General features: G+C 45.6%; 2 protein-coding genes across 2 annotated transcripts; one reads left to right on the plus strand and one right to left on the minus strand.

Moving 5' to 3' along the window:
• Positions 1-870: 870 nt before the first annotated feature.
• Positions 871-1161, minus strand: LOC131383283 (small cysteine and glycine repeat-containing protein 7-like). The gene has a single exon (XM_058437705.1). The coding sequence runs from the start codon at positions 1159-1161 to the stop codon at positions 871-873; it is 291 nt and encodes a 96-aa protein (XP_058293688.1).
• Positions 1162-5235: 4074 nt separating this feature from the next.
• Positions 5236-5547, plus strand: LOC131383281 (small cysteine and glycine repeat-containing protein 9-like). The gene has a single exon (XM_058437687.1). It carries the CDS (start codon positions 5236-5238, stop codon positions 5545-5547), a length of 312 nt encoding a protein of 103 aa, XP_058293670.1.
• Positions 5548-13155: the final 7608 nt, after the last annotated feature.

Here is a 13155-nt window from a genome sequence, read left to right on the forward strand (position 1 = left end):
CCCACCTCAGCCTCCCAAAGTGCTGGAATTACAGGTGTGAGCCACTGCACCAGGTTTATTAGTGATTATTCTTTTTTTTTTTTTTTTTTTTGAGGTGGAGTCTCGCTCTGTCACACAGGCTAGAGTGCAGTGGTGCCATCTCAGCTCACTGCAACCTCTACCTCCCAGGTTCAAGTGATTCTCCTGCCTCAGCCTCCCAAGTAGCTGGGACTACAGGCACCCACCACCACACCTGGCTAATTTTTGATTTTTTAGTAAAGACAGGGTTTCACCATATTGGTCAGGCTGGTCTCGAACTTCTGACCTCGAACTCGTGAACTCTGCCTGTCTCGGCCTCCCAAAGTGCTTTGATTACAGGCGTGAGCCACCACACCCGGTCTATTGGTTATTATTCTAAATCCATCACAAACAAACATAGGGACTGTTAGTTTTCTAGATTTAATTGCATCTTTCCTTTAGACACATTAGAAGAACAAAAGAAAGAAGGAGATGTCCATGAGTCTTTAATGCCAATTTTATGTGGTTAATTGGGAAAATATTGTCTCAGGTTTATAGAAACAGAAAGCAGGAGCAGACATGCAGGATACAGAAACTACAGAAAGAAGGGAAAGGGAATAGAAACAAACATTTCAACAGTAAAATTTCAAGAAAACATAGCATTAAAACTATCCCTCTGTTTTGTTTGATTGGTGATTGATAGAGAAGGTTTGTGTTGGTGGTTTTCACGTGCAGGCAGGATCTCAGAGACCAGGGAATGTGGATGAAACTTCTTGTGACTTTCAAATCAGAGAAGACCGGCAGGAGAGAGAGAAAATTTACCAACAGGACAGTTAGTTACCTGCAGCATCTTCCCAGAGGCCAGGGACCCGCCTAGCAGCAGCATTGCTTCTGGCAGCAGCACTTCTGCTGGCAACAGCCCTTCCCACAGCCACGGCCACATGAGTTGCAGGTGCGACGGCAGCAGCAGATCACGGGTGTGCTGCAACAGCCCCCACAGCAGCCGCGGCAGCAGGGGCAGCAGCTGGAGCAGCAGCCCACCCGGTAGTACCTGCAGGTGGTGCAGCTGCCACAGCCACCACCACGGCCACCACCGCAGCCACCACCACAGCCACCACAGCGGCCACCACAGCCACCACAACTTCCACAACCACAGCAACCCATGGTGTCAGTAGAGAGGACTCAGGTGAAGTGAGGAGAGAGGACTCAGGAGAGGTGAGGAGGTCTGATGCCTCCTTCTGGTGGGGGAGGCCCTTATGTACCAACTCTGGGGAAAGGACAGGGAAGACACATGACCACTTCCTTGTTATTGTTTGGGTCAATTGTCATGGGAGAATCTCATAATATATTATTTACTGCCCTTTGGAATGGGAGCTAGGTTTATGAGATTACTTGTTTTGTTTATTTTCTGAGTCGAATGTCCTAAAAATTCCAGTAAGACCTCCTGAGAGCCATGGGAAAGGGGGTATTATCAACAGTTTTGGGCACACTCAGAAAGCCCATATAGCACAACAGCAATGCTTGAATGGATGGTCCAAATTCGAACAATGAATAAACATTATCAGGAGGCTATTCCTGTATAGTGCCCAGAAATTCTCTTACCAAAGACTGGAGAAATGACAGGTGTCTCAGGCACAAATGTCATTGCCAACTGCAGAAGCAGACGGATACTCTCACTGGAGATTGTCCACCCGAGAATGGAAGATTTTGCTCCCCACCACACAGTTATAAAGCCTGGCTCTATGTTTCGTTACTCAGTATATTTAACATTGTGTTGGCCAGGTGTGGTGGCTCATACCTGTAATCCCAGCACTTTGGGAGCCCAAGGCGGGTGGATCACCTGAGGTCAGGAGTTCGAGACCAGCCTGGCCAACATGGTGAAACCTCATCTCTACTAGAAAAAATACAAAAAGTTAGCTGGGCATGGTGGTGCATACCTGTAGTCCCAGCTACTTTGGAGGCTGAGGCAGGAGAATCACTTGAACCCTGGAGGCGGAGGTTGCAGTGAGCTGAGATCGCACCACTTCACTCCAGCCTGGCGACAGAGTGAGACTCTGTCTCAAAAAAAAAAACAAAATAGGGAAATTAATAAGAAATATGAAGGGAGCTATCAACAGAAACAGCTGGCAAGTGGATAATGCTGCTTCTGTTTAGTGGACTAGAGAAGAAGGTGGGATGGGAGAAGGAACTTGGAATTATTTTAATCATGTGCATACATTTTGTTAATTAACACTCAGGGCATGTTTGAAATCAACTGACATGACCCATATTGCACAATTTCACATAGTCTGATAGAGGTGGTCTGACCCCCTGAGCCTTAGTTCCTGCTCTAAATCACAGGCCAAATCATGGCTCAAAATGTTCAGCTACAGAATCTTCCAGCACAGCACAGGCTTCTTTTTTGTTTGGTTGGTTGCTGGTTTTTTTTTTGTTGTTTTTTTTTGGACACAGTGCCTCACTCTGTCACACAGATTGGAGTGCAGTGGCATGATCATGGCTCACTGCAGCCTCAACCTCTTGGGCTCAAGTGATCCTCCCACCTCAGCCTCCCAAGTAGCTAGGACTAGAGGTGCATGCCACCACACCTGGCTAATTTTTTCTTTTTTGTAGAGATAAGGGTGTCGCTATGTTGCCCAGGCTCATCTCGAATTCCTGGACTCACATGATCCTCCTGCCTCAGCCTCCCAAAAGTGCAGGGATTACAGGAGTAATCACCATGCCTGGCCCCAGCCCAGAATATTTTACCTGACATGGACACAATGCATCTTTGTTAACTAATTGAAGAATAATTTTTTAAGATGAATCTCAGACAGTAATATTGTTTCATATTGTTTTGAAATAATGGATGTGAAGATGATTTAGAAAGGAAAAACACTAAATACGACAAGATTTGTCAACTTTGGCACTACTGACATTTTCAGCCAGACAATTCCTTGTTGTGGGGACTGTCCTGCACAATGTAGAATGTTGAGCAGCATCTCTGGCCTCAAACCACTAGTTATGACAATGTCTCTGCCAGTTATAACAAGCAAAAATGTCAGGCTGGGAGCGGTGGCTCACACCTGTAATCCCAGCACTTTGGGAGGCCAAAGTGGGTGGATCACGAGGTCAGGAGATCAAGACCATCCTGGCTAACACGGTGAAACCCCATCTCTTCTAAAAATACAAAAAATTAGCCAGGCGTGGTGGCAGACGCCTGTAGTTACAGCTACTCGGGAAGCTGAGGCAGGAGAATGGCATGAACCCAGGAGGCGCAGCTTGCAGTGAGCCGAGATCATGCCACTGCACTCCAGCCTGGGCGACAGAGCGAGACTCTGTCTCAAAAACAAAACAAAACAAAACAAACAAAACAAACAAAACAAAACAAAACAAAAAAACAAGCAAAAATGTCTTTGGATGTTGCTAAGTGTCTCCTAGGGGCAAAATTGCTCCTCATTGAGATCCACTGCTCTACAGAAATCTAAGGGAGAATACCCCACATCATAGCATTCTAGAAAAGGATGACAGTTTAGGAATAGCCTTTGAAGGCTGCAAAAGGACTTTACATGAAGTTCTTCTTTTCTTTTAATTTTTTGGAGACAATTCTTAGGACACGCGATTCTTTTTTCTTCTTTGAGAACAAGTCTCACTCTGTTGCCCAGTCTGTTGAACCTCTGCCTCCCGGATTCAAGCCATTCTCGTGCCTCAGCCTTCCGCATAGCTGGGACTACAGGCATGAGCCACCACCCGGTTAATTTTTGTATTTTTAGTAGAGACAGGGTTTCACCATGTTAGCCAGGCCGGTCTCAAACTCCTGACCTCAGGTGATCTGCCTGCCTTAGCCTCCCAAAGTGCTGGGATTACAGGCATGAGCCACCATGCCCAGCCAGACATATGATTCTGAAGGGGCTAAGTACCCAGGGTGGTGAAAGAAAACAAGAGTGAGGCTTGATGAAAACTATGGACTTTGGGTGATTATGATGTCTCACTGTAGGTTCACCAGTTGTAACAAATATACCACCCTGGCATGGGATGTCAGTAGTGAAGGAGGCTGTGTTGGAGAGGAAGGGGGTATATGGGAACTCTGTACTCTTGGCTCGATTATTAATATTATTATTACTATTATTTTTCAAGACAGAGTCTCACTGTCACCCAGGCTGGAGTGCAGTGGCTTGATCTCGGCTCACTGCAGCCTCTGTCTGTTGGATTCAAGCAATTCTCTTGCCTCAGCCTCCCAAGTAGCTGGGACCACAGGTGCCCACTACCACACCCAGCTAATTTTTGTATTTTTTAGTAGAGACAGGGTTTCACCATGTTGACCAGGCTGGTCTGGAACTCCTGACCTCAAGTGATCCACCCGCCTCAGCCTCCCAAAGTGCTGGGATTACAGGTGTGAGCCACTGCACTCAGCCCTTGGCTCAATTTAGATGTGAACCAAAAATTGCTTTAAAAAATAAGATCTTTTAAAAGTTTATGCATTATTGACTCTAAGCTAAGGAAACTGGGTCACACAGGGACCATGGCTTTTTTAGGGACACGAAACCAGCTGGTGGCAGAGGCTCTTAGCTACCTCACCCACTAATCCATGAGTATAGGACAAGAGGGGAACATGAGCCAGTGTGGGAAGCTCACTATGAAATACACCGTGACTATCAACCCAAGATGGGTATCTTTCCCATATTTTGACTTGTGAATCAACAGCAAAAGTAAGTCTGAAAACAGGTGAGAAAGCCTTCCGAGATGTTAGCCAAGGGACCTTATGACATGTGAAGCTTTGAATATTTGCTTCTCCATGAGGGATCTCACCTTCTCTTGCATTCTGCAGACAGCACCTGAAAACAGAAAAGGCTTCCTTTAGAGGAGGGGGAAACCAAGGGAAAGATCCTCTCGGGGCCAAGGGATCCTGATGCATGGAAGATAGGAGATGGGCTTTCATCAAATGAGACTCATAGATCACACTTGAAAACTGCTAGGTTAAAACAAGACTAAATATTTAAGAAACAATTAGAAGCATAACTTGAGGAAGAAATAAATGTGAAAATAAGCAATTCTATGAAGTCAGAGGTGTTCAATGAGGAAATACACTCAGGGTCTTGTGAAATTCCTCCAGGAAAGCTGGAGGAAACAAGGAAGTGGCCACCTGCCACATGTTAGTCCTGGAAGGGGTATTTAAGAGCCCCTGAAGCAAAGAACATCAGACCTCTTCACCTCTGCTGAGTCCTTCCTCGTCACTTCACCTGAGTCCTCTCTACTGACACCATGGGTTGCTGTGGGTGTGGTGGCTGCGGTGGTGGCTGCAGTGGCGGCGGTGGTGGCTGCGGTGGTGGCTGTGGTGGTGGCTGCGGTGGTGGCTGTGGTGGTGGCTGTGGCAGCTGCACCACCTGCAGGTGCTACCGGGTGGGCTGCTGCTCCAGCTGCTGCCCCTGCTGCCGCGGTTGCTGTGGGGGCTGCTGCAGCACGCCCGTGATCTGTTGCTGCCGCCGCACCTGCAGCTCATGTGGCAGTGGCTGTGGCTGTGGGAAGGGCTGTTACCAGCAGAAGGGCTGCTGCAAGAAGCAATGCTGCTGCTAGTTGGGCCAGGCTGGCTCTGCCTCTAGCCTAAGAAACGCCAAGGCTTTGCTCACAGAATTTGGAGAAACTTTCCTTCACCCTTCCTTTCTGCTTCTGTCCTGCCTCATCTACCTGGATGTATTGGAACTGCTCATGCTGTCCCCTTGTAGTCTGAAGTCTTAGGATTGTTTTTCTTCCTTTGTGGTGGTATGACTACTTCAATTTCTTCTCCCTGTATCTTCCAAGACTTAGCATTATGCTATTATGCTATTGTGCTATTATGCTATTATTCTCTGTCATTTTTGTAATCTTGTTTTCATTTGGAAAAAAAGATAAAAGATTAGCATATATTATCAACATAAGGGGTGGAAGCACAGCCACTCATGTCAAAAATATATTTGTATTCTGAGCTTAACAAAATAAAATCGTGAGAACTGATATTTTATTTTTTTGAAAAAAATTCTTATGATGGATTTATTGTTGTTTCATATTGCACATTCACTAACTTCTTTCCTGTTTCTGTGTCCCTGTTTAAAAAAAAAGGCTACTCTTCCTTAATAAAAATAATAATCTCTCCATATTCTCAGGCATCTCTCTGTTCTGTAAGATGTGCACCTTGCATTGGTGAGGCCAACAAAGCAAAGACAATGGGTGATGTGTAAAGATTTGGGATGGGTTTCAGTTAGTGGATGCCAGGTCCCATACTATGCTGTAGCAGATTTTACAATAAAGATAAAAATTTGGGAGTAAATTCCAACCTTTGGTCATCAGTGTCACTGACAAAAATTCCTGTGCTCGTCTACACATCTTCCCAGGATGTGGGTCTGTGTTGGGGTCAATGCACTTTCCCCTTCACCCTCCAAAGGTTCACTGAAAATCAACTCACAAAAAAGGCACATTCATTAGAGAAAAGGCATACACCCAGAACTTTAGGAGGCTGAGGCTGGTGGATGAATTGAGGCCAGGAGTTCGAAACCATCCTGGCCAACACTGCAAAACCCCATCTCTACTAAAAATACAAAAATTAGCTGGGTGTGGTGGCACATGTCCGTAATCCCAGCTACTCGGGAGACTGAGGCACAAGAATTGCTTGAACTGGGAGGCGGAGGTTGCAGTGAGCTGAGATGGCATCACTGCACTCCACCCTGGGCGATTAAAAAAAAAAAAGGTAAAGGCATAGAAATATATTAATGTTTGCACAGGGAGAACCACAGAGTGTACCCACCTCCCAGCAGGGTTCAGAAGCTTATACACTATGGGGGAAAGAAAGATAGATCAGATTGTTACCATGCCTATGTAGAAAAAGGAAGACATAAGAAGCTGCATTTTGTTCGGTACTAAGAAAAATTATTCTGCCTTGAGGTGCTGTTAATCTGTAACCCTAGCCCCAACCCTGTGCTCGCAGAAACATGTGCTGTGTTGATTCAAGGTTTAATGGATTTAGGGCTGTGCAGGATGCGCTTTGGTAAAAATGTGTTTGCAGGCAGTATGCTTGGTAAAAGTCATCACCGTTCTCCAGTCTCGAGTACCCAGGGACACAATGCACTGCGGAAGGCCGCAGTGACCTCTGCCCAAGAAGCCTGGGTATTGTTCAAGGTTTCTCCCCACTGAGACAGCCTGAGATATGGCCGCGTGGGAAGGGAAAGACCTGACCGTCCCCCAACCGACACACGTAAAGGGTCTGTGCCAAGGAGGACTATTGAAAGAGGAAGGCCTCTGTGCTGTTGAGATATGAGGAAGGCATCTGTCTCCTGCTCATCCCTGGGAATGGAATATCTCGGTGTAAAACGCGATCGTACATTCTATTTACTGAGATAAGAGAAAATGCCTTATGGCTGGAGATGAGACATGCTGGCGGCAATACTGCTCTTTACTGCACTGAGATATTTGTGTAAAGTCAAACATAAATCTGGCCTACGTGCACATCGAGGCACAGCACCTTTCCTTAAACTTATTTATGACAGAGTCCTTGGCTCACATGTTTTCCTGCTGACCCTCTCCCCACCATTACACTATAGTCCTGCCACATCCCCCTCGCCGAGATGGTAGAGATAGTGATCAATAAATACTGGAGGAACTCAGAGACCAGTGCCGGCGCAGGTCCTCCGTACGATGAGCACCGGTCCCCTGGGCCCACTGTTCTTTCTCTATACTTTGTCTCTGTTTCTTATTTCTTTTCTCAGTCTCTCGTTCCACCTGACAAGAAATACCCACAGGTGTGGAGGGGCTGGCCCCCTTCAGTATACCAGCCTGTCTAAACAAGTTATGGGAGGAGGAAGAAGAGGAATTCTGCTGAAGGGCAATAAAGGATCAGGAACTGAGATTAATTTGTAAGTAGTTCTCTTTGACTGTGAGAGGGTCTATTCCAGTGTGGTTACATTCTTACTCTTACAAGCAGGGGAAGAAAAAACCATAGTTCCCCTTGGTGGGTCTAGATCTTAGGTGGACAGAAGACTTCAGCTTCTTCCGAAGAGACCTTGTCGGGGAGATCAGAGAGACCTTTAGGCTGCTGCAGTTCGGTATCTCAAGGCACTGTATTTTGCGGTATCGGTTTATGAGCTCCAACATCTGCAACTGAATTATGATTGGGAGTGTTGGATGGTCCCAGTATGGCAGGTCACAGCTTCACTCCAACTCTCCACGTGGTTTTTACTCATTCACTCAGCAAATATGTCGCTGCTCTATTAGGCCAGGTATCCAGCCAAGATAGAAATCTAACAACAAGGCCAGGCGCGGTGGCTCATGCCTGTAATCCCAGCACTTTGGGAGGTCAAGGCGGGTGGGTCACCTGAGGTCAGGAGTTCAAGACTAGCCTGACTAACATGGTGAAACCCTGTCTCTACTAAAAATACAAAAATTAGCTGGGCATAGTGGCAGGCGCCTGTAATCCCAGCTACTCAGGAGGCTGAGGCAGGAGAATCCCTTGAACCCAGGAGGCGGAGGTTGCAGTGAACTGAGATCACCCCACTGCACTCCAGCCTGGGCAACAGAGTGAAAAAAAAAAATAAAAAAAAAAAATTGCCTTCAAAATTAAATTAAATGAAAGATAAATTACCTAACACATAACTAAATGAGATTTTCTTTGCCTGGCCACATTTTCTCTGCTCCTATATCAACTATTCAAATATATATATATATAAAATTTTGTCTCACTCTGTCACCCAGGCTGGAGTGCAGTGGCACAATCTCGGCTCACTGCAACCTCCACCTTCTGGGTTCAAGCAATTCTTCTGCCTCAGCCTCCCAAGTAGCTGGGATTACAGGTGCCTACCACCATGCCTGGCTAATTTTTGCATTTTTAGTAGAGATGGGGTTTCACCATGTTGGCCAGGCTGGTCTCGAACTCCTGATCTCAGGTGAGCTACCCACCTCGGCCACCCAAAGTGCTGGGATTACAGGCATGAGCCACCATGCCTGGCCTTGTATAGATTTTCATGGACATAATTGCAGCCACATTTTTGAGTAACAATGCAAGAGGAAGTATAATAGGGAGGTACACAATGTTGAGCAACTCCCTTATACACTGTGGCTCCCTCTCCTACTGTTCTCATTCGGCCTCCCTGTAGGTTCTTTCCCAAGTTGGAGCCCCAAGCATCAGGCTTAGTCCTCTTCCCCATCCTCTTCTCAGTGAGATCCATAGACTTACCACTTTCTAACACACTATAAAATTCACTAACTCATCATGTTTACTATTTATGTTCCCTCTACATACCCCACCCCAAGCTAGAATGTAAGTTACAAGGCAGAGATTTTTAACTTTATTCACGAATGTATCCCAAGCACCTAGGAAAGTGTCTGGCACGTAGTAGTTAATAAATAACTTCTTAATGAACAAATGACTTTTTTTTCTTTTTTGCGTGTGGGTTTTCTTGAGACAGGGTCTGGCTCTGTCACTCAGGCTGGAGTGCAATGGTGTGATCTCAGCTCATTGCAACCTCCACCTCTTTAGGCTCAAGCCAACCTCCCACTTCAGCCTCCCAAGTAGCTGGGACTACAGACACATGCTAGCACGTCTGGGTAATTTTTGTATTTTTGTAGAGAGAGGGTCTCACTATGTTGCCCAGGCTGGTCTTGAACTCCTGGGCTCAAGCGATGCACCCACCTCGGCTTCCCAAAGTGCTGTATTACAGGCATTAGCCACTGTGCCCAGACAGAATAAATGATTTTAAAACTATTTTGTATTATGGAAAATAAACATATATAAAAATGGGAAATAGTACAATCAGTTTCTCAGAACTACCGCCCAAGTCAACAATAATCAACACACAGCCAATCTTTTGTCATCCATGACCCCATCCACACCCTTCTCCCCACACAATCATATGGGATCAAACTCAAATGTCATGTCATGTAATCTGTAAATGTGTCATTTATGTTTCTATGCATGAATGAATTCCTCAATGTCTCTCTCTGATTTAAACTATGGCTATGAGATATTAGAGAATCAGAGTAAACCTCTCAAGATCCAATTTGAACTCATCTTTGTCAAGAGGTGTGCAGGAAATCATGACACCTTCAGCCTTTAATAAAAATTTCACAATATTCTCTGGGAGGACCCAGCAATTTGCAAGGTTGCACAATGAGCAGGGCACTCCTACACCTAAGGTTCAGCTCAGGACTGTTCACAAATCATAGGAAGATGAAAATAGAAAACCCAGAGCCGTAGGACAGAGAACCAAGACACCTCGGGATCTTTTAATCCATTTAACTTCTGCTGGTAGCCCTTAGAAGACACGCAGTGTTTATCTTTAGGGAGGGTTTTTCAATTCCACCAAGAGATGAACAGAAATAAAAATATTTTTTTCCATTTTAACCAATAAGAACCTTGTAATGCTTTTCTAAAAAATCCTCTGTTTAATAAGAAGTTTCACTTTAATATATAAACTCTTTGTAGGCTGAGCGTAGTGACTCATGCCTGTAATCCCAACACTTCGGGAGGGCAAGGCAGGAGGATCCTTTGAGCCCAGGAGTTCAAGACCAGCCTGGGCAAGATAGTGAGACTCTGTCTCTACCAAAAAAAAAACAAAAACAAAAAAATTAATGTGACATGGTGGCACCCACCTGCAAGCCCAGCTACTTGGGAGGCTGAGGCAGGAGGATCACTGAGCCTGGGAGATTGAGGTTGCAGTGAGCTGGGGTTGCACCACTGCACTCCAGCCTGGGAGATAAAGTGAGACCCTGTCTAAAAAAAAAAAAAAGAAAAAGAAAAAAAGAAAAGAAAAAATTATTTGTTCAGAAGATTTTCAAAGTGACAGGAAACCATCCCACTCTACCTCCTTAAAAAAAAAAAAATGCAGAGTGATTATAACCCCTGACTCTGGAGCCAGGAGCCCCAACTAAAACCCAGGCTTCTTTATTTACTAGGCCTGCTTCCTTCCGCCTCACTTTCTTCATGTGTAGAGTGGGGGTCACAGCCAGCCAGCCCTCTCTCCTAAGCTTTCAGGAGAGAAATAAGTGGATTCATAAATAAAGCAAACGATCGACGTTGGATTCAGGCCCTCTTGCTTCATTATGCTGAATGTCAGTGTATTACTTAAGTTGCTCCCTTCAGCGGAGTTGACTGTTTCTGCCCGGAAAATCGGCCCTGGCCCAGGAAAATCTGGGCTTCCACACTGGGATGAAAGGTCTGGACGCCCGGATTCGCATATGCAAAACGTGGGGGCGTGGCTCCTGGCTCCAGGCCAGGCAGGCTCCGCCCCCTTCCCATCAAGAGCGCCTGGATCCTTCCGACAGCCGCGGGTGCGTGGTCGTCCGGCAAGTGAGCGCTTTGGTGAACAGACACTCCCTTCTGTAGGTAAGAATATCTCGGGGGGCGAATTAATTGAAGAAGCACCGTCATCCCTCGGTCTTAGCAGTGCCGCCTCTCTCTTCCTGGGTTTAGAGAGCTGGGGGCGGGTTCCTGGCTCCGCGGGCCTGGGCTACACTCCGAGCCGCGTGAGGAGCTCTCCCCCTACGCCGCAGCCCGCGTGCTGGGATTCACCCAAGTGGGTTTGTCTGGAATTCCCATTTGCAGCCTTCTGGAAACGCAGATTAAGTAAAATCACGATTCTCGTAAAGTGCCAGCACCTCCTATGGTTACACCCTGCGTTCACAGATTTTAACTGAAAAGGCATTTTAGCATAGAATTCCAAATTCCAATCCAAGGATGAAGAAAAGGTCCTTCCTAGTGAGAAAAAGGAAGGTGAGTTTGAATTTAAGAGAGCAGGGGCTTTTTGGGGAACCACTTGAAATTTAGTTAATTGAAACTAAAAGAAAACACAACTACACCTTACAAAAACACTGCTGGAAAGGATAACTAAGTCATCAGATAATAAATAGTGTGACAGCTGTTTACCAAATCAATCGACAGTGATTTGTCGCTGCTGGAAATGTGCAAAAGGTTGGGACTTTCGGAGTGCTTCAAGTTTGAAAAAGGTAAAGAAATAATGTCTTCTAAAAGTACTCTCAGGCCGGGCGCAGTGGCTCACGCCTGTAATCCCAGCACTTTGGGAGGCTGAGCGGGGCGGATCGCTTGAGGTCAGGAGTTTGAGACCAGCCTGGCCCTGGGGTGAAACCCTGTCTTTACTAAAAGGGCAAAAATTAGCCGGGCATGGTGGCGGGTGCCTGTAATCCCGGCTACACTGGAGACTGAGGCTGAAGAATGGCTTGAACTTGGGAGGCGAAGGTTGCAGTGAGCCAAGATTGCACCACTGCACTCCAGCCTGGGCGACAGAGCAAGACTCTGCCTCAAAAAAAAAAAAAAAGTACTCTCATGTGTTTTGCTCCTATCAATATTGAAACATTGATGTCTCCTGTGGCAAAAGGTGTTTTTTTCATTGAGGCACATATATTAAACAGACCAAAACATAACTTCCCAAATATCTTATAAGATTATCCTAGTAGTAGCTGAAATGGACAAAAATACCAATTTCCTTCAGTCATTATTGCTAATAGACCAACAAGACTCTTTTAAGGTTGTATAATGGTAAATGCATACACATTTATTTAACATGCACACAGGGAGAATCAGAGTGATTGATTACCCACCCTGCAACATGTCTCAGAAGCTTATAGACTACTCTGGCAAATAAGGTTATGGGAGGGAACAGAAGAGCATCCACCAGAAGTTGATGGGCTTCTGCTAGGGAGGATGAATGGGTCAGGGGAGACAATAAGCTACATTATCTTGTGAAAGGGTCTGTTCAAGTGTGGGGTATATTCTTGGTCTTAAGGGAAGGGAAAAGAAACAATTGTTCCTTTTGGTGGGTCTAGATCTTAGGCAGATAAAGGTTTTGTTGAGCTGGGAGCCAGGAAGGTCAGAGAGACCTTGAGGTCTCCAGCATGTCAAAGCCCCATATTTTGGGGTATCGGCTTCTGAGTCCCGGCACTTATTAGTGATGAAACTGGTGAGTCTGTAATAGCCAGATCAAAGAAGAATCCAAAGAATGGGTACATTCGTAGATCAGGAATATTAAATAATGAAATATAGATCAGGAATATTGAAACTGGTTTTCCACGGGGGAAAGGAAGACTGTTGTCCTTCATGTGATTAACCTTATTTCCCTGTCTATAGACAATAATTATTTAACATTGCCATCAGTTGTTAAAATTTATAGAGTTGTAAAATAGCTCAAATGACCTCTAATTTTT

The sequence above is a fragment of the Hylobates moloch genome, unplaced genomic scaffold (genome assembly GCF_009828535.3).
Source record: "Hylobates moloch isolate HMO894 unplaced genomic scaffold, HMol_V3 SCAFFOLD_1, whole genome shotgun sequence".
NCBI lineage: Eukaryota > Metazoa > Chordata > Mammalia > Primates > Hylobatidae > Hylobates > Hylobates moloch.